At 37.3% G+C, this 27,310-nt stretch overlaps 1 protein-coding gene across 6 annotated transcripts in view; it reads right to left on the bottom strand.

Annotated features, from left to right (window-relative positions):
- The window catches only part of dab2ipb (DAB2 interacting protein b), a 138,277-nt gene that overhangs the window by 36,040 nt on the left and 74,927 nt on the right, over positions 1–27,310 (bottom strand). For 4 of the 6 annotated variants that reach the window (XM_065293448.2, XM_065293450.2, XM_065293451.2 and 1 more), the window contains 2 exons: positions 2,504–2,657; positions 1,107–1,205 (listed from right to left, as the gene is read on the bottom strand). In XM_065293448.2, coding sequence (XP_065149520.2) covers positions 1,107–1,205; positions 2,504–2,657 — 253 coding nt within the window. Of the gene's footprint in view, positions 1–1,106; positions 1,206–2,503; positions 2,658–6,460; positions 6,635–25,233; positions 25,413–27,310 lie in introns of those variants that run through there. The other 2 variants (XM_065293452.2, XM_065293454.2) reach the window with 2 other exon arrangements.

Below are 27,310 nucleotides of genomic sequence, written 5' to 3'. Positions count from 1 at the left end.
ACTAAATGTCATCGTTATTTCTGAGACCACAGAGCATTTGTGAATCACTGAACTGAATAGACTTTGGTTGACTGCGGAGAATACAGCATATATTCACATACATACGTACGTACGTATGTACATACATACATATATACATATAAAATATATAATATATATATATATATATATATATATATATATATATATATATATACATATATATATATATATATATATATATATATATATATATATATATATATATATATATCAGTGATTATTCAATATTTGCATTTACTTAATTAGGCAGTAATTAACGTCTCGCCTCTTTACCCATTTTCGGATATCCGCAAGTGATGCGCAGTGACCCTACTAATGGCTTTAAAAACGATCTTCAGAAACGTATGGGTGACGTCACGGATACTATGTCCATCTTTTTTTACAGTCTATGGTACGGAGTCATACCAGTGCTTTGGTGCTGGTAGATATCCCCACACTAATAAACATCAGCTAAAGCAACTGACTTCACAAAAGTGGATATTGAGGTGCTTCGTTGCGAGCCCTCATCACAGATAATGAACTAATTAGGCAAACAGAAATAAGCCTCTGTTGCATCAGCTAATTCTTGAACTATCATCTTCACACTGCTACAGAATCAACATCTGTCAGGAAGCATCATCTGTTTACAGCTAAGCTTTCTAAAGCATGTCTGTGGCGCTCACCTCACAAACCCACCGAGTAATTAAAATGTACGACCGAACGCCGGGGAGACATTAAGCGCATCTCTAGGCAAGCTGTTACGAAAGCAAATATAACTTGAAGCTTGTGCTTGATTTTTCCATCTAATTAATCATTAATTTGCTTAATCATTTATTGGTGAAATGAGCTGTTGTTTTTCGGTCGTGCTCTAAGAGCCCATATGTTTTGAAGTTTGAAGTCTCAGCTGTGCTTATATCAAAGAGGGAAAATTTGAGGAGGAGAAGAAACATGCCCTAAATTTCATCACTCCTACAGATACAGAAACATTTTTGGTAACGTGCCTGTTTCGCATCAAATTGCATTTCTTTAGTAATTAATCAGAGGATATTAGCTTATGCGAGTATATGCTTCAAAGGCAAGTTTACCTTATTAGGGTGGATAGCTCGCCGCAGATTTTCCATCCATTTGTCTCTCTCTGCGGCCGAACGACAAGAAAAGCACTTGCTACCTGTGGAGGTGCTCACCTGGAGAAAAAGCCAATAAATGTCAGTATACCGCAGGAAGCTTCTGGATTGCTTTTAATAAAAATGAATCATAAAATGTTTCAATTGCTATGCATTATGTACTGTTATCTCATATTTTTAGTAGGACTTTGAATTACCAAATAGTTTCTCAAAGAATGCAATAAGATTATTATTACAATTATAGATACATACTGTAGGTAGATTAAAATTAATATACCTAAAACAATATCAATACACTAATAATCATTATACTTATAAAATGCAATTTATCACTTCAAAAAGTGATAATATTGTGTTGTGTTGTATTGTATGAAGAGTTTGGTTTCAAAACACAATAAACTCCATTTAAAAAAATTGTTACCACCAAAATCAGTATTGTATCAGGTCAGTATTAATAAGTACATTCTTAATTTTACACAAAATCCAAAACCCCCTGTGTTATTCTGTCATCTTTTCTCCTTTTTTTCCCAAAAGGCGATAAATGCCAGTCCTCCTTCTCTGCAGAATGCAATAAATCCACTCAACCAATCACAGAGCACCATCCCACGTATTGTAAACAAGGATGGTGGTGGCACTTTGAAGACACAGGGAATACTTTCCTCATCTACTTTGTACTTCGCGATAAACAAACAAAAACAAAATAATACTTTTGATGGCATTGATGTGGTTGTTTTCTGCGGCGGGGAAAAAACGTAAGCCACTCGGACGACGGAAAAATGCCGGCTGTTGCTTGTTCTCACACGAAAGCATCAATGCTAACACAATGACCCCAGGGATCTTATGAAAAACTTTCCATTATTTTACTCAAAGTCGATAAAAATCGGGCAGGAACAAAACATTTTACAGCTAATCGCTGTCAAAAAAGTTCAGCGACAACGTCCCAAGGATGACAGCAGCAATGACAGTGTTCTTAATATGACAAAGTAAGTGTTTTGATTAATGCCAGTAATGTTTATTTTTTTTTAAATCAGTGTATACTACAAGTCAACTAAATGATTATAAAATGGCAAAGATGAATGCACATTTATATATTGATTCAATAGATTTATTGCATTTTGGAAAAAAAATCTTGTAATGGATTTATTGCATTTTGCACTTGTTATAAGAAATCTTTTTTAAATCAAATTATGGATTAGATTTTTGAATGTTATTATTATATTATATTATATTATACGCAAAATAATATTACTCAAATGCTTCATAACAAATACATGCGCACCAGTTAGGAATTTTCTTAGTTACAAATTTTGTCTCTATCATATTGTGCTGTATGTTGGTTTATGTGCGTGTCTGTGTACCTCAAAGCAGTAATCCTGCCCGAGGATGGAGCTGTGCACTGGTTTAATGATGACCTCCTCCTCCATGCTGAGGTCCAGAGCTTCTACTGCACTGCTGGGACTGAGCAAAGACTCGTGAGAGCGTGACTCCTTCAGCCTGGGCATCAGATGAGACCTGAGACACAAAAAACAACAATGGGTCACACATACTATACACACTCAAGTAATTTCAATGCACACCTATACGGGTTTTCAAACACAGTAAGTAACAAGGTACTGGACATTGCTATCACTTTTTAGTGAAAGCCTTATGAGTTTTTGAGAACTCCCAGGAAAGCAAATACTGTAGTTGCTGGTGTAATATGAGGACACACTTTCTGGTTTCTAGAGAGCTTCAGATATGCTGAGACAACAGAGGCTGTAGGCGCATTAAAGAAAAATAAAGTGCACAGCAGGATCTCTAGGGTCAGAATACTTTAATATACTTTAATATACAATATACTATATAATGACAAAAGCAATAACCGGATGCCTTCCTAACTTTGTAAGTCTTTGAATGTAGAGGTCAACCAACCAACTTTCCAATTTTATATAACAAGCAAAAAAAATATGTACGCAGACTTTATCATGTAATGTTTGTGCCTGTACTCTATTTAATGCATGTAGTCACCGATTGCTTGTTAATGCATATGAATGAATTGTTCATGTAGATGTATGTGTTGTGTAATCATATGTTTACATCACTATAGGTGTCATTAACTTAGCTGTCGGTTAATATTACAAAAAACGCACAGAAACTGATGAGCGCTTCTGACAAGATAATAAGTGACTTCTTCAAACAGCTAATTATCTCCTAATAATCGCAAATGGAGTTTGGAAAATCTCTGCCATGCATTTCAGTATGAGTTAAGTTACAAAAATGAAAAGCGAGAGGTAATGCATAAGAACATAAATGGCCGTGTGAAGAATAAAGTCATTTAAAATGCCAACAGCAGTCTTGTCACATCAATTCAACACGTTCTGCATCCATAATAAACAGTGATGGGGAGACAGCAAGCGTATCATTGGAAAATCCAACATGTTTACAGCTGTAATTAAAGTGAGAGATCTCATCTGGGATGATCTGTGTTGGTTTGTACTGATGTTAATTAGTGTTTGCTGCACAGGCAGATCTGATCTGGGAACAGTTCCACTACGAAGTCACATGCAAAAAGGTTATAAAGTTCATATCTAGATCTTCAGTCACCTGTAGACATGCGGTTTACTGATCAGATATTAAATGTGCAAATGTAAAAACGTCCATCTGGGAAGCATTTGAGACGTACCTCGGGAGGAAACATACTGTATGTAAACAAGGGAATAGGACACATGAATCGAGAAAAGGACACATGAATAGAGAAAATCACTTCCGCAAAATTTCACAGCTCTGCATTTGCATTTTGATCTATTTGCTTCATAGCATGGGAAAATAGATCGATTCATGTACTGGTATATGTGACCATGTGTATATGAAAAGTGCATGCACAATCTCACAGCAGTTTGCTCCGTAAAAACAGTAAATGGAGTGAGAATTTTCAAAAGTACGGTACTTACCGTAACCAGACATTGAGAATGATGCAGGAGATAAACTGTATTAATCTACTTCATATAAATCCATTATGTTCCCCCACACAGACAGAAAAATAAATCTGCTAAAATAAATTATCCACTATTCTCTATTACCCTGAATATTTGCTATACCTCCTTTCCCCCTCTGTTGTTTTTGTTACCTTGTTTCTTTCTACCAGTCTCCTGGTCTCTCTCTCTCTCTCTCTCTCTCTCTCTCTCTCTCAAAGATCTTTAGCATATACCCATGAGACAAGCCTTGTCTCCTAACCACTGAAGCTTCAGAGAGCAAAATGTGTGTGTACCAACCAAACTGGTTAATTTCTGATTGGCTGAGGTGAACTAAAACGGTTTATTTCTGATTGGTTGAGGCAAAGCAGAGGAGTGGAAGAGGAATTGGAGCAAAGGGAATTGTGGGATTGATCCATGCTTGATGCGCCACATGAGAGATGCAGTATCAACCTAGTGCTCGAAATGACAGGTTGAGTTTCCAGAGAACAGGGAAAAACCAACGTCAGTTTTCTTGACCGGCATAACATTGACAAGATGACACTGAAGGGAAGAATTGGGAATAGCTGTCAGAAACAAGCTTGAGCAAAGGAACGTTATGAAGGGAGAGGGAAAACTAACATGAAACAGTGAGCGTGTTAGTGAGAGGTTCATCTGAGCAATTGTCAATCACTTAGTTACTGGATATGAAATTACATCAAAGGAATGTTCTCGATAGCTTTCAAGAGATGAGATGAAAAGTGAAAGTTTTCTTAAGAAGAACTTTATATACTATCAAGTTCATAAAGAGATTTCTTGTTCTTCCATAAAGCTCCTACTTGGCCAGCAAGTTTGAGAGGAGCTGAATTGCCATGGAAACAAAGACAGAATAAATAGTCCACTGCTTTCCATGAGTTCCTCCAAAGCCCTTTTTCTTCTCAAGGGAACATCCAAAGAAATATCAGTGTGCTATTTGACCTTTCTGTGCAACATGAGATAATGATTCAACCACTATTGACCCATGCACATGAAGGTCTATGCAAATTACATAGAACTACAGGACTTACAAAATAGGCTATTTGATGAAAAATCGATACTCCTCTGTAACTTCCTGTTGTTTCTCATTACCCGTTCCCCTGACCACAAAAGTAAAATGGTAGACTAGGCGCCATATTAAATTTCATGCAAATGAAAAGAAGGCTGTAAGGGACCGAAATGAAGATCTCGTTGGTATTAAACAAATGAAGAGCTTGGATGCGAAAGCATATACTTTCGCCTCAAATCTACCTTATCCCTCCCCCAGGCCATCCAAAAATAGAGTTTTTTAAGCAGAATCCATTAAAGGTGGGGTGCATGATCTCTGAAAGCCAATGTTGACATTTGAAATCACCTAAACAAACACACCCTTCCCCCAGTAGAATCTGGACCTTCTGTTGATAGACCCGCCCCACACACCACGGGTCTGTTGAATGCTGTATTCTGATTGGCTGAGAAATGTTCCGTGAGTATGCATTAATTTCTGATAAACGCACACCTAACCTGTCAAATGTCTTAAAAATAGGCACCAGAGCAATGTTTGTGGTAACCGTGGTATAAGAGGAATAATTCAATCATGCTACAGATAATGCACACCCACGGTGTTATGGCACTCTAACGGCACTCCAACTACTGCTGATTGGCTACAAGTATGTTTTGGTACTCGGTCCGACTCCCTTTTCCAAGGTGTTTTTCAAAAATCATGCACCCCGCCTTTAAGAGTCTGATAAAACATGCTACTTCACCAGAAATCATTCACGACGCACATAGGAGGTTTTGCATCTGTGCTCTTCAAATGTCTTTTGCTGCAAAACCATCTAAGTGCATGCAAAAATCTGCACTTCTCCTCCAGTCGGACTTCACTGTCCTTTGTGAATAAATGTAAAGGACTCAAAAATGTGTTCAATAGCTTAATAAATATGGTAAACCTCCTTTAAATGGGTAAAAAACCCACCGTGACATACATCTGTGCACTAAGAGGACTTTGCTGAAAAAACAGCATGGCGTTTACCAAATCCTGCCAACAAAATTATTAGTAATGCGGGTTTAGTTAAATCATGTCTGCATTGATTGGTTGCAATACAAGAAATCTTAATCCTATATAAAGTAATTTATACTGACACCCAAAAATAAGCAGTTTCCAGTGGGCAAATGAGATCTTAAAGAAAGGTGCATTCTGGAAATTACAGGTGAGGCTAAGCGAGAAAAAGGACTTGTTCAAACAACGCAGAGGAATGTGTGTGTGTTTTTTTGAAGTAGTCTGTCTAAATGTGTCTGATTAAAAAACATTACGAGTGAAAACTATAAAGCATATGTACGCAGTACCCAAACACATGGAAACACACTCACCTACCCACCCGTCGCGTGTCTCTCGAAGGTTAACCGCCACATCGGTCTAGCAGAACGAGTGTTAATGTCAGCATTGAAGGCGATGAACGACACAGTATGAATGATAATACATTCCCACCAACTGCATTCACTGCGTGTGTCAAAGAAAGACTGTATTTTAGCCTGTTAGTATAATGTTAGTGTGCTCGCCGATGCGGTGTGCATGGTTAATGGCATGTGCTACAAGCTCTTTCATGTCAGTGCATTTCCAAGCAAGGATAGAGAGCATGTTTGTGTATGTGTGTGATATTGGGATGGAGAGGTATTTACATAAATGCTGAAGTGTGAACAGCGCACCCCCAATGTATTTATTGGCATGCATATTCTGCCTGTTGCAAAGCAACTTATGCGTTTGTCCTTGAATCCCAAATGTTGTGCCATGTTTTCCCTCTATTGCTTTTTTTTTCAGAACCCTCCCCTGCACACTTCCAGTCTTCACAGGGCTCTGTATCTGTGTCTCTGTAAATATTTTAGACATTGCACCAGACACTAGTCACACTCCATCCTTCCATTCTGTTCGTCTTTTCCACTCAGACCCATTCTTTTCTTTGGAGGACAAAAATAAAGCGATGAAATGAGCCAAACATGCTCCAGTGAGATGCTTGAAAATAAACATGAAAAGACGAGTGCCGCGATGCCATTAAGATGTCAATCTGGCTCTGAGATTGCAAGTGGCTCTCTTAAATTCAGTGACGGTGAAAGATTGAGAAAGAGGAAATATTTGTTTTTTTTGGAGCCATTTTTGATAGACAGTAGTTTGAGAGATGACAGGAAAGTAGAGGGTGGAGAGACGGGTATGGGATCGGCAAAGGACCTCGAGCCGGGATTCGAACTCGGGTCGCCGGAAGTGCGTTTGCACTATGTCTGAAATCTGCCCGCTACACCATCGGCTCCGAAATAAAGAAAGTTTTAAACCTGTACATGTAGACAGACATTAACCTCCTAGAGCAGGGAATGCAGCTGAAATGGTTGCAAATGCAAAAAATAATGATGTGCAACCATAGCTCTCTTTAAAAAGGAGGCAGCTGCCTTCTTAGACAGAAAATAAACTGTCACACGCTACATAAATAACCGATTAGGAAGGTTTGACATAGGCAGCAATAAATAAAGTAATGAGTTACCTTCAGGGCAGAAAAGATAAAATGAATAAACTTTGGATCAGCTTTCTCATCAGATGCAGACCTATGCCTTTAAATGCTGCTTCTGTAGGCAGCTCAATAGGTTTTTGAACACAGCTATTACTATTTGCCGTTGCTGACATATGGTACATTTATTTTTGGCATCTTTATGCAATTTCATCAGTTTTTATTCAGTTAATTGGGACATTTTACAGGACTTTTTTAAGATGTCAAATGAATCTTTGGTGTCCCTAGAGTACATACGTGAAGTTTTAGCTCAAAATATTATATAGATAATTTATTTTAACCTCCTTAAAACTGCCACTTTGTAGGTGTAAGCAAAAATGTGCCGTTTTTGTGTCCTTTAAAATGCAAATGAGCTGATCTCTGCACTAAATGCCAGTGCCGTGGTTGGATAGTGCAGATTAAGGGGTGGTATTTCCCCCTTCTGACATCATGAAGGGAGCTAAATTTCAATTACCTATTTTTTCAGATGCTTGCAGAGAATGGTTTACCAAAATTAAGTTACTGGGTTGTTCGCATTTTCTATGTTGATAGTATAGCATTGGAGACCCAATATGTCCCCTTTAAATAAATCAGTAGAGTTCATATCATAAACATTTACGCATCTTTCTTTAGTGTGACTTCACATCCCACAATATCAAACATGGCACAACCAAGTAATTTTAATTTCTAAATATTTAATTTTAACAGTCAGTGGCTTCATAGTCATTACTTAAAGGCGTAGACAGATCCTGTCTTTTCAAATACAGTCTGTGAGTTTCGTCTGCAAACCATCACTGGATAATGTTACAGCATTTCTCTCAGTCAGTCCATGATACATCACAAAGTACAGAAAGTGCCGACTACCCAATTAAAATCTGCATCAAAGTCAGGGAGTGAAATATAGCAACCCGTGGCAAAACAACAAACATCTGCTGCAATGAGGTCACCCAGCAATACAGGCTCAAAATCAATATGTAACTTTTGATATAAGAGAGAGCTAGAGAGAGTATAAAACATGCTTAACTTTTGCTGTCATGTTTTTGAAAAAAAAAAAAATAAGATTAATAGCCCATTACAACAGATGGGAATTTACTGTCATATTAAAAAAGTTTTGATCAAAAGCCTGACCAGCCTTGTCAGATTGTACTGTAATGAAGTGTACACATATCAGAAGATGAAATTAGACAATTAATCATCTGAAATACGGTATAAAAGACTGTTTGAGATACAAAGCTGCTTAGTATACCATACTATACTATACGAAAACATAACACAGCAGCCTGATCTTACAGGAATTCAAACGTATTTTACAAGTTGGCTAATTCGAATGAATTTGTACAAAGTGAATCGCACAAAAACTTATGTAACCCTAACCCCAACGTCACAGGGGTGAAAGCAAAAATGTACTAAAACATACAAATGTGGTCGTACAAATGACAAATTGCTCAAGCTTGATCCAACCATAAAGCCTAGTTGATCCTTCACCGAAGGCAGGTTTAGACAGATCTGTGTAAAGAAAATCCACTAAGATCCTAAAGTATGTTAGTGAAGTTACCTGTAGTCTTAAATTTAAAAGAGTTCAGCGATACAGAACATGAAATATGACGAAAATAATGTGTTTTAAACCCAAGCTCATCCATCAATAAATGCTTCATCTCTTCTCTTACTGTCACAGTGACCTTAGCAAGAGCAGAACAACCTATTACAAAATACAGGAGTTCACAAAGCAAACTGACCTTGACCACCAACATGAGAGAAACGGGAGGAGAAAGAAAAACAGGAAGATGTGCTGCCTGGGACATGCACACAGGCCACCGCAGGTCTTACACACACTGTTTGACACACACAGTTCAGCCTTATAGAGCGCACATCACAGTCTCTTTTCAAATGCATGGAGAGTGGGTGTGTGGAGCTCACATAGAAAAGAAATGTTAAGGTCACAGACGCGCAAACACATTTAGCGTGGTGACTAGAAACTAAAATGTCACTTTACAGACACACACATACACATCATTGTACGAAGACACATTACTGATAGTAGGCATGTGTGGGGACTGATAACTGTGATAATGTAGTGGTTAGGCCTATAACATGAATGCATAAGTGGATGTATACATAAATACAATGTATGCTGTTTACATTATGATTTACAGCCATAGTTGGTATGTAATAGCAAACTTATTCTTTAAATTTGCCATTGATGCTATTCATTTAGTTTGAATTGTTCAAAACTTAATGTGAATAAAATGTCACAACCTGAGAATAAAAAAAGTAAATAAATGAAAATATATAAGCATATACAATTAATACAAATGAAAACATATCAGTTGTAAGATATACTTTTTTAAGATGTAAAATAAATATTTGGTGTCTCCAGAGTACTATGTGAATTTTTAGCTCATATACCGTATAGATAATTTATTATAACATGTTAAAATTGCCCCTTTGTAGGTGTGAGCAAAAATGTGCTGTTTTTGGGTGTGTCCTTTAACATGCAAATGAGCTGATCTCTGCACTAAATGGCAATGCTTGGTTGGATAGTGCAAATTAAGGGGCAGTATTATCCCCTACTGACATCACAGGGGGAGACAAATTTCAATTCCCTATTTTTTCACATGCTTGTAAAAAATGGTTTATCAAAACTTAGTTACTTGGTTGATCTTTTTACATTTTTAGGTTGATAAAAGCATTGGGGACCCAATTATAGCACTTAAACATGAAAAAAGTCAGATTTTTTAATGATATGTTCCCTTTAAGAGATGGTTCACCCCAACATGATTGTCTGAACCTGTATGAATTTCTTTTTTTTCTGATGAACACAAAAGAAGATATTTTGATAAATAATGGTAAGCACACAGCTAATTGTAACCATTGACTTCCATAATAGGAAAAAAAATGTGATGGAATTGAATGGGTACCATCAACTGTGTGCTTATACCATAATTTATTACAAATATATTTTTTATTATTTATCACAGTACTTCCATAATATTTATTTTCCTTCTATGGAAGTCAATAGTTACAATCAGCCATGTGCTTACCATCATTTATTAAAATATTTTCTTTTGTGTTCATCAGAAAAAACAACAGGTTTACAACAACATGAGGATGAAAAAATGATGAACTGTGAACTATCCCTTTAAATGCTTCATTAAAAACAAAAATACATTCTGATGATCATTCTATCTTGTTCAAAAAAAAAAAAACCATACAGTAACACTGTCAAAAAACATTCTCGTTGTGTGATCTAAGCAGAGAGCAGCTAAATTTATAACAAGTAACTTCTTTGATGCCGCTTGCCTAAAGAATGCACTATACATTTTATGAATTAATCACAAATTGAATTAATGTATTATATGATTAATTAATCAGTCTGAGGCTTCAGTGTCATGGCTGCACTCTCATTTCGATAGAGTGCGCAGATAAATGTACTTTTGGTGCCTGAGTTTGGCTCTACCCTTGAATGGTCCGCAACTATGAAAAGGTAAGTGTCTCCATAGCAACTAGCCGACAGGTTCAATTTTAGCCCTAAAAAACAGCAGCCCACAATGATCGGAGAGAAGCAGTTGCAATCATCACATTTACTAAAGATGAAAAAGAACATTTGATAATCTAACCCATGTATTTATGTCATCTAAAAGGAACATCAATTGTTTTGTGACACACCTGTATTATACCTCACTATCTTTCTCTTTCTATGTGTCCCTGTCTCTGTTATGTGTTTACAGCTTGCGAGGGTTCATAAAGCAAGGGCTAAAGGTGCATTGTGTAACTTTTAGAATGATATCTTGACAGAAATGCAATATAATGTACATAACTATATTATCAGTGAAGACCTTACAAAATGAACTGTATTGTTTTTATTACCTTAGAATGGGCTGTTTTTAATCTACATTCACTGCGAGTTTCTACAGTAGCCCTAAATGGATAAACTGTTCTACAGAGCGTGTTTTGTTACTACATTGTCTCAGTGGATGACAAGTTTGTCCTGTGGCGGCTACTATGCATTTTAAAAGGGAGGGGTGAGCTGTGCACTGCACTTCACATAATTCAAATTCAATTCACTAAAAATCTACACACTGGACCTTTAAAAGTTTAACATTTACATCTAAACTATGTGAAGGTGCACATTTGTGGAATATACAGAAAAGGACAGCAGTTTCCAAATTGTTAAGCAAAAAATAATGTATATCCAGCTAGTAGTTCGCAAAATAAATTGCAAATTTAACCCTGACATGTTGATCTTGTATCACCTTGAAGGAGTTTATTTTTGTGATACTAACATTATCCCATTTATTACATGGCTACTTGCCACATGAAAAAATAATTGGACACAAACTATTGATTCAAAATATTTTGGCATAAGAAAAGAGACATCAGAGTGGTGAAGATGACTCGCAGTACCATGATGAGCATTTCTTGAATACTTTTAATATGATGTGTCACTAATCAACAGTTTATAAAGCCACACTTCCCTTATTCCTGCTTTATAGTATGTGCTAGAAAAGACTTAAATCTCTCAGAACTAAAACAATAAAACAGGCAAGCAAAGATAATTATCATCACTTAAACGCCATAGAGTTTATTCAAGTAAATTATCAATAAAAACTCAAAAAACAATGATTAAGATCACAATATCAGCACTGTAACCTTATGATCTGGCCATCAAAAGCAAAATTGAAACGACAATAATAAAGGACGAACAGTGTCACTTACTGTTACAGTGAATGAGAGGCAACTACGCTCCATCAGTCGACTTCATGAAGTCGAGCAAACTTCTATGTTTGCGAATTGCTCTGATTTAGATCTGAATTCACACTTCATTGAGTGTTTGGGGAATTCTGTGCAATCTCTGGCCTCCGTACCTCTCCATTAGATAGGAAACTTCCCATGGGATAGCTGATAACACACCTCCTCAGTCACACGCCCCATTTAAACAGATAGCGCTTCCATTACCAGCACTAAACTTAATAGCACTTCAACTTTCTGTTTACTTAATTTTACTCCAGTGCAACATCTCATTTGATCTTCCATTTAGCTGATGCAGATAAAATCTGTTATTAACAGAGAGTTCAGGTTGTTGTCTCCCAACTAATTAAATTGGATAACAATCTTATCAACTTTATAAACACTATTTCACTGCAGTATGGGCTAATACATGCTAAAATAAAATATATGTAGGCTAAACAATAACATACTAATGACCTGCATGTAGCCACATATGTGGCAATAGCTAAAGCATGTCCACACGAGCGTGCATGTTTGGACAAGTACATTCTTTCAAATACACTAACCAAACTTCTGCATTTCACAGTGGACTTCACACACCACGCAAGGTAATAATGCAGTTTATCTTATCACTTTGTACTTCATAAAAAGTAAAGTGCAGAAAAAAGTTAACTGCACATTAACTATTGCTTCATTCGTACTAAAAAAAAAAAACATGAAAGATAAACTAAAATATGCGGAACAAGAGAAAACCAAATAATGTTTAAGGGAGTCATAAGGTCACTCAGACGTCTACTACAGGGCTAGACTCTCAGATAAGCAACCAGAGGAAGTATTTTTACTCTACTCAAGTACATTCTTTAAGTATCTATACTTGATCAGAGTGTTTTTCTTTGGAATCTTTTACTTTATTCTAAAGTATGGTATCATACTTTATATTTAACTACATGTCATAAATTTTTTATTTATTCAATAAAAATAAAAAATAAATTAAAATTAAGAAATAATAAAGCAAAATTAAGAAAAATACAATACAAATGTAGTACTAAGTATTAAATGAAAAAAATTACTATTTATGAAATGTAGTGTAATGTAAAAAGTACAATATTTTGCTTTAGAATGTACTGTTCGTGAAAGTACGCTGAAAAAACCCGGATAATGTAGAGATACTTGAAAGATGTACTTTAAGTGACACTTTGTATTTTTTTAACCTTCATAATATATTTTCAAGACCCTTGTGATGGTACATCGACTTAAAATAGGTTGAATGCATGTCCACCATAGCCTGACGGGGTCTGTATCGCTTTTACTCTTACTTTTAAACTTGGGGTTTCGGGTAGTAACCCGAGCACAAAACTAAAAACTACAAAAATCTGCTTTACGGCATACGTCACTTCCTCCACTTCCTCATATTCGGACGTGAGAGCGCAACTATCTATTTTCCTGATGCTTTTGTCATGGCCGAAGCAGCAACTAAGAAAAAGAAACCCAAGGTTTTGTCGGAGGAGACCAGAAAGAGAAAAGCGGAGAGTGACAGAATAAAATGAAGGACGGGTATCAATTATATTGGGCCAGCGTTTGCTCGCTGGCGTGAACTACAGAAGGAGGAGGGGTTTCTTACCAATGCTGACATGGCCCTCATGCTTTTGTATGAGTAAGAAATGTTATAATGCTTGCATATATAAGTCCTGTCTGGCGCCCAAACACTATTTTTTACGTGAGAGTTTAGAGAGAGACTTACATCATGTGACATTGTGGCCCGTGGTAGCGTCATGGATCTACGACACGGGCAATCCAGGTTCGATTCCCCTTTACGGCAATATTTTTTTAAATATAAACTTTAACCAAGCGACCACCTTACAACTGGCTTGTAAACGTGAGCTACGCGATTTTTTTGGCGTTTGATGAAAATAAAACCCATGAAATTATAATCATATGAGACATGACATGCTGGAAGGCACACTTTGTGATCTAAAGAGTTGTCTTCTTTTCCTTTGCGACAGTGCTGCGGCGCTTGTGGCCTCTAGGGGCGCTAGACGTAAAAAATACATGGCCAAAAAGTTCCATGGTGTATACTAGTGGTTCTCAAACTAGGGGGGCCACGAGATGGCGCCGGGCGCCCCAGTTTTATGATTTAATTTATTATGAATTCTGTGTAATTAAACCTAAAAAATAAGGCTACTCACTAACAGTACTACGTTGAATAATTTAATATGTTTTGTGTACTGTAATTAAAATTTTAAGTTTTATAACTGTTTTTGTCCTAAAATTTCTTTGGGGGGCCGCGAAAGAATGTGTCGTACACAAGGGGGGCCACACACTGAAACAGTTTAAGAACCACTAAGCAACATTATGCATTTGCCAGTATATACTAACAAGACATACAGATCTGAACGGAATCTACAATCACCTAACTACAGTGGCCCATAGCCGGTATGCGATATTTCTTAGGGGTTGTTTGGCAAAAAGGGGATGGGGCGGTGGACAGTGCTCGGGGAGGAGACTGAAGGCGGTCATTGTGTATTTGTGACATCACAATTTTTCAGAAGAAAAAAAAGAATGTTTTACTTCACAGCTACTTCAAGCAGGCAGTGTGCGTTTTGAAACTAATATGGTACTTTCATAGCCCCTAGACCTTAATTATCAGGAAAAAGTCACAAATTTTGATTTGACAATATGTGACCTTTAAAATAAATTATTTCAAAATATACTGCATGTCAGGTAGCACTAACCATTTTTTTACCAGACGTTAAATGACCTGGTTCTGAAAAACTCACTTTTGCGCCACTTATTTTAATAGCATTTTAGTGGATGAAATTCTGCTCTCATGCAAGCACTTTATACACACAGTCTCTACCCTCGCATCTAAAATTCCCACTTGGGCCAAATGGACAATTTCACAGTTATATCATGGCAGAGAAACACGGGCGGTGGATGCCAGCCTCTCCATATGCATATGAAAAGGAAATAAAGATGCAGTCAGTGCCAAGATAGTAAACAGGGAGTGAAGGATGCTGGGAAATTCAACACAATGACAGAGTGAGGTAAGACGTGTCATTCTCAAGAGAAATTGGCTAAATGTGCTAAACAGCAAACAAATTAGCCTTGGCCTGAACAAATCCTCTATGAATAAGGCAATGCCACACAAACGCCTTTGTCTTATCACAAGCAAACAGTTGAGCCCTGGGTGTTTATTGGGCATTTAGTTAAAGGCTAACCAAAGGTTGTTTTGGACTGGGCACTTCCTTATTTATAACAAAAATGCATGCAGTATGCAAAAAACACACACTCATTGACATGCAAAGCTAAATACAATTAGTAAACATAAATGGATATTGCAATACTGAGGAATGCAAATATCTTATCCACAGAAAAAAATAACATTTAAATAAAATTAAAGTTGTTGCTTGATATTTAGTATCATGTGAACAATATGAATGAGTGTGCATGTAAATATGATGGTATGGCGTGTCTGATAAAAGGTTCTTGCAGTCAAGAAGCAATTAGTTTCTTTTGTCTGAAACATTTTATTTTTAACACTTCGTCTATAGACCAAAACAAGACATGCACAAACATGCAGCCTTGAAAAGGAAACATTCCAGGCAGGTGCTTTCATGCCCAAGAAAAAATAAAGACAGAGAAAGAAACAAAGACAGATGTGATGAGGTTCAAGCATGAAGTCCTCACTGACCTTCAACAAGAAGCAGTCTTATTGAGAGGACAGAGATGTGTATATTTATACATCCTTCTTTTCTGTATGAAGATAGACTCCTTTAGATCCCATATACAGAGATCCATAAACTAATACGTCTACAGTGCCTGCTCATTTATTGGTTTGTGTCACTATAATAACACCAGAAAAAATGTGTCATCTTTCGCCAATGAAACCCATCAAACTGATTAAAAGAGAAGCTAGGAATTGAATAACATGCATCATTTCTCTGTCTTTGTCTTCTCTCTTTCTCAATTCATCATGTGAGTGATTTAAGAATTGCATAACCACAGCAGGCCACCCTGCCCAAGCCAACCTATTAACTATGCCGTCCATCCATCCATTCAACTCTCATCCTAACTCCCCCTCCCTCTTCCATCCATCACCTCTATCTATCTGCCTGAAAAGCAGCTTACCCACACAGTAACCCAATAGAGAGGATAACATGAGAAGGCATACATCCACTCGCACGTGCCTGTACACACGGCTAGGCAGACTGAAAATCTGCATACTGTACAGCACAGCCTGTCGCAGTCAAATACATCCACTCCCTGAGGTGTAAGTGATTGGATTATTGATGAATTGAAGTGAATTTTCCATTGAAGGCTGCCCATTTGTGCCACAGTCTCCTGTAACATTGCTGTAGAGAAAAGCTTTTCTCAACAACTCACAACACACACATATTTTATTCATGTGGCCATTTAAAGGGGCAGGACACAATATTAAAAAGACTGTGACAATCTGCTAGTTACTGTCAAAATAGTATAGGGGTGCGCGAGGCAAAAACTAACACGGGGTTAGTCGTAACACGGACTGTTTACATTGTTGCACAAGGTTGAGGGTTTTGTTTTTCCGGGGGGGTTTTCACGCTGCCAAAATACGATCTCCCGCAAATTACTGGAAATGTATAATGTTTTTTTCCCAGAGAATTATTGGCTGCCAACAAAATAAATGTGCCTGTCTTATTAAAAATGGTTTGTCAAAATTTATTTTTGTTTATATCTTTAATATTGATTGAATACGATCATGTCAAAGATTAAAATCATAATAAAATTAATGGCTAAAATCAGACTTTAATTTTCATTATCTCAGATTTGATTTTGAGACTTTAATATGATTTTTACAGACTGGGTCACATATAAAAATGTGTTTTTTTTTTGTCATAATTGTGCTGCTTTTTCTCACATACCGTATATAGACATTGGTTTCCATTTATAATTGAACTATGGTTAGATGAGGGATGAATACTGTAAATACCTGTCTAGTATAGACAGATATATAAACAATATCCACTTCAAGTATATAGACAAAAGAGTATTGAAATATTTGCCTGCAAACTTGATTTTTAGCAAGTGTTACAACTAACCCCCTGCATGTTACTGAAATATGGGGTAAGTTGTAACGTTTGCACTTCTGTCACGTTTGGTGTAATTGTCCAAAAATGGTAAGTACTAGAAACAAACTTCAAATGTTTATTTGTAGCAGAAATATGATTAATCAAATGCAAATATTTTTTGAATGATTGATCCAAAACCAAAAAGCGTTTGGTTGTGCCCCGCTCTCCCCTACTGTAGTTGCACTTGTGCATCTCCAACAAAGCAATGTAATATGGTAGAATTTTGTGTATCTATCTGTGGTTAAATCTGATGTACAACAAACTGCTGATATACTCCACAAATAGGCAATACCTTTGGTTAACTATGGATGTTAGATTAATGCAATTTAACAAAACTTAACAGTATTAATGTCGATAAAAATGACCAAACTTTCACAAAAAACAGGGTTATGTTACCAAAATGATTAGACATACAATATGTGTGATACGAAACTTCTATTTTTTAAACAACCTACAAAAGTATGTATGATTTGTTGGAATCTGACAAAAAATGACAGCGCTACACCTGTTTGAAGTCAATTTTAAGAAAAATCAAGTTAAAGTCAGTCTTCCCTGTCTTGTCGTTCTTAATAACTCTTAATAACATCAATCTGGTCCTGCACTTTATCTCTCTTAATAAAACTTTTAACATCAAACAACTCGCCAGTGGGGGCATTAGGGGGCAGTGCCCCCCCCCCAGAAAACACAGCATCATTAACCCTAATTGTGTGGTCAAACATACTTTTTAAGACAAAAATATGATGTGAACTTGATCATTTTCATTACGTATGAGCTTGCGCTATCGCTCTCTCTAGGTCATTGAACGCACGCCTCAGCAGTTTTAACTGCAGTAAAGGATCGGATTACAATGGTAACTAGGAAAAACATCTTTAAAAATTATATCAGACAATTTAATGCATAATTGCGTTAATGTTATAATATAAAACATAATAATATGAAACAAAATTATATTTATAGTAAAACATCCCCAAAACTGCCCCTGTACTCCTTTCTTCGACTCACCTCATTATTTATTCAAATACAGCCAATGGCAAGTCTCCTGCAGCATACCTTTCAATACGTTTATATTTTGTTTTAGATGTTCTGTTTGTTAAAATGAAGAGTTTGGTTGTGGTACATAGTAGATATTAATGATATAAGATGGTTATATATGGGGTATGCTGTAAGGTTTATATATCACTTGTTATTCCTTCTGTGCAATTTTAGCTGTTTTGTGCCATTTTCATATGCAACCCGATTAGCTTAAGGCAAGTACATCATGTTTGTTTAACTGCTACATTGTATATTGTTATTATTATTGCGTTGTTGGTGAAACAGTAGACATCATGTATAGGCGTGAGGTATGTGTTTTGTTGTCATTGTATGTAAACAGGGTGCGATTTGCCGGGGGGGATGCGTGGGATTTCCCCCTTTCTGGTCAATGTATCCCTGCCTCTGCTTAATTATTTTTATCCCCGGTGGGGATAAATTTATCCCCCCCTCAAAGTGATCAGTGCTACTACACTAGTGGCGAGACGGATCACAAAACTTATCACGGATCCGTGGTTTGATTAAAGTCAATTTTGTTATAAAATGCGCTATTTTGGCTGGCTCTGATACAGCTGCCGCGCAGCCTCTCTGTATTCACCACTCAGTCTGCAGACTTGCTCAATGTCCCGCCCACGGCGCTATCTGATTGGTTACACACCCGGTTACACGAGTAATAGCCTTTCAACAATTGCGAGATGGTTGTGGAGCTGTGTGTCGAAACCAGAGGCGCACTTTGTCAACAGGCAAGGCAGGCAACTGCTTGGAGCCCCGAGCCACTAGAGGGCCCCCGAGTTTGTTTCTCGGATGGCCAGCTACACCCGATAGATGAACATAGATACTCAACATGACTGCATATCAAAATTCCGATTGGATGGAATGTTGATTGACATTGACTTAGCCCAGTCAAAATCCAACCCAGGTGGATAACTTGCCAGTTTCGAAAATGAACGTAGCGAATGGGTGACGTTGTATCATTCAGTCGTGCTGTCGCAGTTGATCCGTACGGATCACGACCCACGGTTTGGCTTGCGATTGCCAGATTAATACGCAAATTTAAATAGGAAAAGTTTATCATTTGCACGTGTTTGAAAGGCTTGCAAATGCTAACACTCCAATGATTTAAAACAATTTAACCGCAAAAAGGCGCTAAAGTGAGCAGCCTCGTACCCACATGTGGTTTAATGTGTCCGGTCCAGCTCCAGTCAGGCACGTGCCCAAGTGTAAATCTTGTGTGCCCCGGTGTAAATCTCAAGTTTAAATTTCAGCAGTTAACTAGTGCAGTCCTTTACAAAGACAATCGCGGCAAAAACGGATCTATATGCAATGTAGTTACCAACCAGTCGCAATGACGCGTACACGCACATATTCATGTCCGCGCGCGTCTTTGCGTTCATTCGCGCACAACCGCATTCAAAAGACGCCACGCGAGTGAGTTAGCTTATGAAAACATGACGAGACTAAAGGAAGTTTCTAAATAACAATGCAAATCCTATTTTGACTCGATCATTATTGGCTTCTGTAGATGGACATCAGAAATGTTTTGTGCAAAGCAGGGAAAGGGAAGAAGAAATGAGAGATGATGAGTTCATTAAAGGAGGTAAGACAAACTACATCCTCACTGTCAGGTCTCAAACATTATCAAACAAATCTCTGGAAAACCTCTTGTCAAGTCTATAGAATTGCATTGTTGCTGAGAAAATCAACAGATGTGTTATACTGTTCTGTATAATTTTAGATATGAAATTAATATTTAGTTTACTAATATTTAACTCTAGGACACTAACTTACATAACAGTTAGCAGTAACTTTACTGAGATTATTTAGTATAGCAGTCATAAAATGACTGGTTTCTGAAAACATTCTTGTAAAAATAAGTTATTAATCATTGCTATCATTGTATAATGTAGAAAATATTTCTCTGCTGTCATTATTTCCAAACATGTTATGCCATTTATGCATCCAAACATGTTAATAATGTTAGGTATGATGAAGAATACACTTGTATATATGTATCTTTCGCAATAACTGTTGCACTGTAGATAGTGGGTTAAGCAAAGGACATTGTATAGAAGTGTTGCACACTTCTTGCACACAGGGAATTTTCTGCTTGGGGCCCCCATAGACCCTAGAATCGCCTCTGGTCGAAACGATGGAAGGCAGCATATTCAGCCGCATATTAATAAAGCGGGAATAAACATAACAATCTGATAATCTGTTTATGATGACAAGCAGAGTTAGTGTCCCAGTCACACCACTGAGAATGGCCGAAGTTACGCATATATAGCGAGGCGCGGGCGCGACCAGTTCGTGACTAACACATAATGCATCTGTCTTTTCTATCATTTCACTGTAGCTCAGCAGCGCGATGTAAAGTGAACGTTATTACTTTAAAAGCAGCAGTAAACTGTTTCTACTGTAATGGTTTAACTTTGCAATCAATCCATTGTTCATATTTATGTTTAAGTTGACACTACGTTGTGCCATATAGTTTTGCCATTCAAGATTTAATTCTTGCGTGTTTTTTCGTTGTGCATGATCACAGTTCATATGTGTGGGGAAAGAAAAGCTATTAGAGTAAAAATATTGCATTAGGCTGCTTCATGAGTTAATAAGAAAAAAGATTTTACAATTCCTGCAAATGCAGTAATGAAGTTTATGTTCTCATGATCTATTTTTATGAATTAAAATGTTTTGAAATGTGCTGTGGACAGAGACGCATTCATTTTTTCTCTTTCGCGCAGGTTATGTTTGGAAAGACGATGTCCTGTAGCTCAGGCACGGCCCCACTTTTCAACAGGCCCACCTAAAACTTTTTCCCCCCCAAAAAACCAACTTCTTTTACTATATTCTAATTTTGTCAAGAATTATAAAAAAAAGCTGGTAATATTTTGATGTTTCTGCGCAAGTTCAGCAGCAGTGAGGTTCGGGTTTGTTCCAATCAGAGCTCGTGAGCTGAGAGCGCATGTCTGAAAATTAAAATATTTTAATTAGAAATATATATATATATATAAAAAAATATATTATAATGGATTTTTGTTTGGTCGGACAATGATTACCAAATTTCTCTCTCCTGCTCCTCATAACCACTGAAAATAGTAAAAAAAACAACCAAAAGTCAAATTATTATGGACGGAAGTTAAAAGTGGTGGGTACAAAATGACTCATGACGAAATATGGTGGGTACGCGAACCCACCGTCACCGAAATCGACGCCTATGAAAACATCCCCCCCTCTGTTTTTTTCACAAATCGCACCCTGTATGTAAATGTTCTGGTGACAGCCCTGGCGCAAGTGCTACCAATGGATCTGAATCCTTTGAATTGAAATATTTAGGAAGGTGCGGCTCTCAGAAAACGTACAAATAAAGATCATTACTATTCAGAGCAAATTCAACCAAAATCAAAATGTATAACTTATTTTGCCTGCACCATGAAATTAGTATGAGCACATTTCAACTCATTTAGACAGCATGGGTAACTTTTTTCTAAACGAAAAGATGTGATTCATACCCTATTTGTTTATTGTTTTATCCAGCAGACATTTCTTATCTATTCACATAGGAAAGAATCCCTGCCTGTCTCCAATTTAAGCTAAAACATGCTGAAGATTTTCTTGCACTAAGAAAAACAACATAGTGAAGATAAATACATTCGCATCCCGGATGATTTTAAACCAAATCCAGCCATTGCAAATGGCGTAACATTGACTTTCTTTCTTTCTGTTCAGTTCTTTTTATCCTTAATTCATTATTTTTTTTGTGATCTTGTTTGTCTCCGATGGCCTCGTTTGCTCCAGCCTCACACGACAGGAATAACTCTTCCAAAATGTCTGATAAAATTCCTCCTTATTTATCTTGAGGCATAACACTAACAAATATGGTAGCATTCCATTTTATGCATGTCCCACATGCAACCCAGATCAGACAAAATAAACATGATCTCTATGGCAGCATCTTACATAGCCTGTCTGTCTCTCTGTCTCTTTGGCTGGCCTCCCATATTGGAAGTTTGTGGCTCTTTTTATTGATCGGACTCTGACATCTGTCTCTCTGTGGGTTCTGTGTCTCTCACTTTCTGTCCTGTTTCGCCAAAGTCTTCACGTCTTTATCCAAACATATAGAACATGTCAAAATTATGGTAAATATGACCTGCTATCCTCTGAAGACATCACCCTACCACTTTCCTGATGTTCCAGGAGACTTAAGAAGTCGACACGCATCAACAGCGCACAACAAATCAATATAAGAGAAAGATTGGTCATGACAGTGCAATTACAGAGAGTCTCCGAGAAAAAGAGAGAGAGAGAGAGAGAGAGATGAGAGAGATGATCTGCAGAGTCTATTTCAAGTTTGGAAAACATTTTATAGTGTAGTGCTATTGTTTTTTAATGCCATTTATCATCCAATCACACATTACAGCTCCATTGCAAAATTCCAGTATTGCTGCGGAGATGTGGACCAACAGCTGGTACTGAGGAGACAATCTCTCCTCATCCCTTCCTCTATTTTCACACCATTCTTCTCCACAGTATCTCTAAATTTCCTCATCTTCTCAGTTTAGAGGTGTTGATAAAATCATTTTGGGTTTCCTTACACGTTCCCTTTTTTATTGAAGGGACCTTTGATAATACAAGACTGAGCTTTTAATTTACATTATAGAGCCAAGCCTCTGCAGTCTGTTGCTAGAACAATGTATAGATCTTATTCACTGGCTTTTATCCTATGGATTTGTATACACTGTAGATACATTCCTCAGATATCTAAATTAAGTGAAAGTGACATAATTTCTCAAGTATGGAACACATACTTGAAATGTGACCTCTGCATTTAACCCATCCCAGTGAGTAGTGCACACATGCACTGCAAGTCAGGAACACACACACGTGCAAGCACACACACACACACACACACACACACACACACACACACACACACACACACACACACACACACACACACACACACACACACACACACACACACACACACAGAGCAGTGAGCAGATATCCTTACAGCACCCACACTCTCAGAAATAAAGGTACTAAAGTTGTCAATGGGACAGTACCCTTTCAAAAACGTACACCTTTGTACCCAAAGAGTGCGTATTAGTACTTCAAAGGCAGTTCAAAGATACATATTTGTACCTAAATGGTACATATAACAACCTTTTTTAAAAGGGTACTGCCCCAGTGACAGCTTTGTACCTTTATTTTTGACAGTGCATTAAGCCATTGGGGTTAAGGCGCCTTGCTCAAGGGCACCTCAGTCGCAACTTGCCGGCTTGAGAGTCGAACCAGCAACTCTCCAGTTTCAGACCAACTATCTAACCACTAGGCTACAACTGTCCCAAGCTGGTTCTTGTTTACACTATTAAAAATCAAGGTTATCAAAGGTTATTCACAGCGATCCCATAGAAGAACCATTTCTGGTTCCTCAAAGGACCCTTCAGGGAAACAGAAAGGTTCTTCAGATTTTAAAGGTTCTTAAAGGGATATTTCACCTAAAAAATGAAAATAGTTGTTGTTACAAACCCGTATAAATTTTTTGTTCTGATGAACACAAAGGAAGATATTTTGAGAAATGTTTGTAACCAAGCCGTTTGTGGACCCCATTTACTTCCACAGTATTATTTTTTCCTAGTGAATGGGGTCCACAAAAACGATTTGGTTACAAACATTTCTCAAAATATCTTCCTTTGTGTTCATCAGAACAAACACATTTATACGTTTTTTTAACAACATGAGAGTGAGTAAATGATGACAGAATTTTCATTTTTGGGTGAACTATCCCTTTAATGGAACAATTTAGCCAAATATTTTTTTCGATGGCATCGTGAAATAAATGTTATTTAATATGACAGTAAGCCAAGATTTCCCAGGCTTTTCTGACCAATGAATCTTCATGACCTTTCCAGTAATTTGTGATTACTGGTTAAGGATTTGCTGCTGAATCATTCAGACCAATTTGTAAACCAATTCATGGAAAATCACTGCCTCTAGTGAATCGAGTGAATGAAATTTTGCACCATATAAGCTGTAGAAAATTGCAATATATTTTCTAGTACTCCTAAGGGTTTTAAGTGCTTGTATATAGTGTTTAAGAAAATCAAGTGTCAAATCTATAAATCCAGTGAGGGAGATGAGTCTGTGCTATGTATGTGTGTGTGATTCAGTGTTATGAATGAGAGCAGCTGTGCAACTACAATGTAATTACAGATGGGAAACATGTACACACACATTCATACGCAAACTGACAGCTTGGGAAAAGTTCATAACCCCAAGCCATCGGTGGAAGGTAAAAGCCAAACAACCAACCAAACAAATCAACAACAAGTGACAAACAGACTGCATGAACAGGCGACATCATTCAATAAATGACTTTACTTATCAAGCAACAAGAGAGCTACGTATAAATACACCCTTTAAAGAGAAAGGAGTTTTACTTACTAAAACACACACACACACACAGGCAGATGTGTGTGTGTGACTCCAAATGAAAATGGCATCATAATTTAACCACATAAGTCCAATGACCCAGAACATCTAATGTGACCAACATCCCCCATCTCTCACACAAACACAGACTGGAACACACAGACGTTCAGACCACAGCATGTTAATTTACAGTGTACATATCAGGCATGCAGTTTGCAGAATCACATATATTTGTTTACCAAAAGAGTAACATACACTAAAAACAGTCAAAGCAAATTAAAGAAACTGATCATGTCAACAGCTGAGCTCTCACCAGTCATCCTGTGAATTCAGTGTGCAGCAGTCGAAACCTGGAGAGAATGAGGGAGGAGATGGGATGCAATCTGCTGGGCGTCTCTCATTTTCTCTTTCACGCCACTGAATGTTTCCCTCGCTCCGGTTTTCTCTCTCTCACGCTCGCCCAGTGAACTGAGCAGCCCAACGACTGCCGGTTCTTTTCTGGGAAGGGCGGAGCGGAGGAAACTCTCTCTCTCTCCTTCTGTCTCCCATTCATGCTCTCTTTCTTTTTTCACCCTCCCCCATACAATCTTTATTTCTCTCTCTACTGCCCCCTTGTGCCCTTTTCTTATATGCTTTTCCACTGTCCTATTTCCTCTTTTTTCTACCCACCATCCCCATTTGCATGCCTGCTGCAGAGTATTTAGAAAGCAGTATGTTAAATAATTTGGATATCTAAACAGTGTGATCTACTGCACCTGCTGAGATTCTGAGTCGTGTGCCACCATGGGTGGTGATTTTGCTATCCCATAAGGCCAAAGGGAATGAGGAAAACTTGTGACTCAGCAACTGTTTACAAATGTAATAGCTATAGGTAAAAAGAAAGCTGTTAATTCTGGGTGATGTTAGTTAGCATATTTTGGACAAAAAATGGCATATAGAGTATTAGGGAATCTTTGTTTTATTTGAATATACAAAAAAAAATGCATAGAAAAACAAAAAGGTCAAAGGTAATAAAGCATACAATAAGTATTACAGTGTGTGATTTTTTGCCAAGCATTCTTAAATTTTTCTCAAAGCTGAGCTTCAGTTTATACTCCAAACACACCGATGCAACATGCATACAACATTTTATGTTTAAGATGGCAACTGTTCAAAGTTAGACATCACTTATCACCATCTCTGCATGGGAATAAAAGTCTCTTTCTCATGCATACTTCCACTTTTAGGGTTTGTGTACTGGATGTGCTTGTATAGATGGTTTTACTCTGTGCAGGCCTATTGTTTGGCCGCACATTCAGGAACAGGTGGTGATGTTTTTGCAAGCACTCCAGGCTCATTGTTCAAGTTAAATAACAAAAACTTACCAAGTTAATAGTTCTAAATGGTGTAAATTTAAAGGGACACTCCACTTAAAAAAAAAAAAATGCAAATTTTTCAGCTCCCCTAGAGTTAAACATTTCAGTTTTAGAGTTTTGGAATTCATTCAGCTCATCTCCGGGTCTGGTGCTACCACTTTTAGCATAGCATAGCACAATCCATTGAATCTGACTAGAACATTTAGCATCATCTTAAAAATAACCAAAGAGTTTTAATATTATCCTATTTAAAACTTGACTCTTCTGTAGGTACATTGTGTACTAAGACCGACGGAAAATTAAAAGTTGCGATTTTCTAGTCAGATATGGCTTGGAACTATACTCTCATTCTGGCGTAATAATCAAGGACTTTGCTGCTGTAACATGGCTGCAGGAGGCGCGATATTACGCAGCGCTCGAAAATAGTAGGGTAAAAAAAAGTGTGATGCCACTTGCCCTAATTCCAAACTTTTTTCAGATGCACATAATAGTAATAATTCATGAACAAATATAAATAACAATAGGGGAAAGCAGGGTAAGTTGTCATATTGATAAGTTGTCACATTGTTCCTAACTCCAACACTAGAGAAACTATCTCACAAATCAAATAGACACTTTGTGTGACGACTTATTCTTCAACTTCGTGTTCACATGTGGTCAAGATTGCTCTAATCTGACGCTAGCACAAACTGCGAATTTTTGGCTTAAAAAGTAAAAGATTTGCATGCAACTCTCTAGGCTAGAACGTCTCATTTCAGTTCGCTTTGTGGACCTCAGAGGCTGCAGCTTTATATTTTATGCAATACAACTTTGTTCAGTATGAATCTTATTTTTTTATTTTGCACAAAATAGAGGACACAATAACGTCTCTTTTGATACTTTAGCTGATGTGCTATGTTGAGCTAACCCTGACATTTAGCCAATATTAGCCCACAGGTCAGTTTGTTTTCTTAATGGCTTTGGGGCAAGTCGTCACATGCTTTTCACACTAGAAATAGTAAACCCCATGCTATGCTACATCCCCGGTTAATGGAA

The sequence above is a fragment of the Paramisgurnus dabryanus genome, chromosome 5 (assembly GCF_030506205.2).
Source record: "Paramisgurnus dabryanus chromosome 5, PD_genome_1.1, whole genome shotgun sequence".
In the NCBI taxonomy this organism is placed as follows: domain Eukaryota; kingdom Metazoa; phylum Chordata; class Actinopteri; order Cypriniformes; family Cobitidae; genus Paramisgurnus; species Paramisgurnus dabryanus.
The sequence above is the reverse complement of the archived record's forward strand: the minus strand, read 5'-3'. Positions and strand labels throughout refer to the sequence as shown.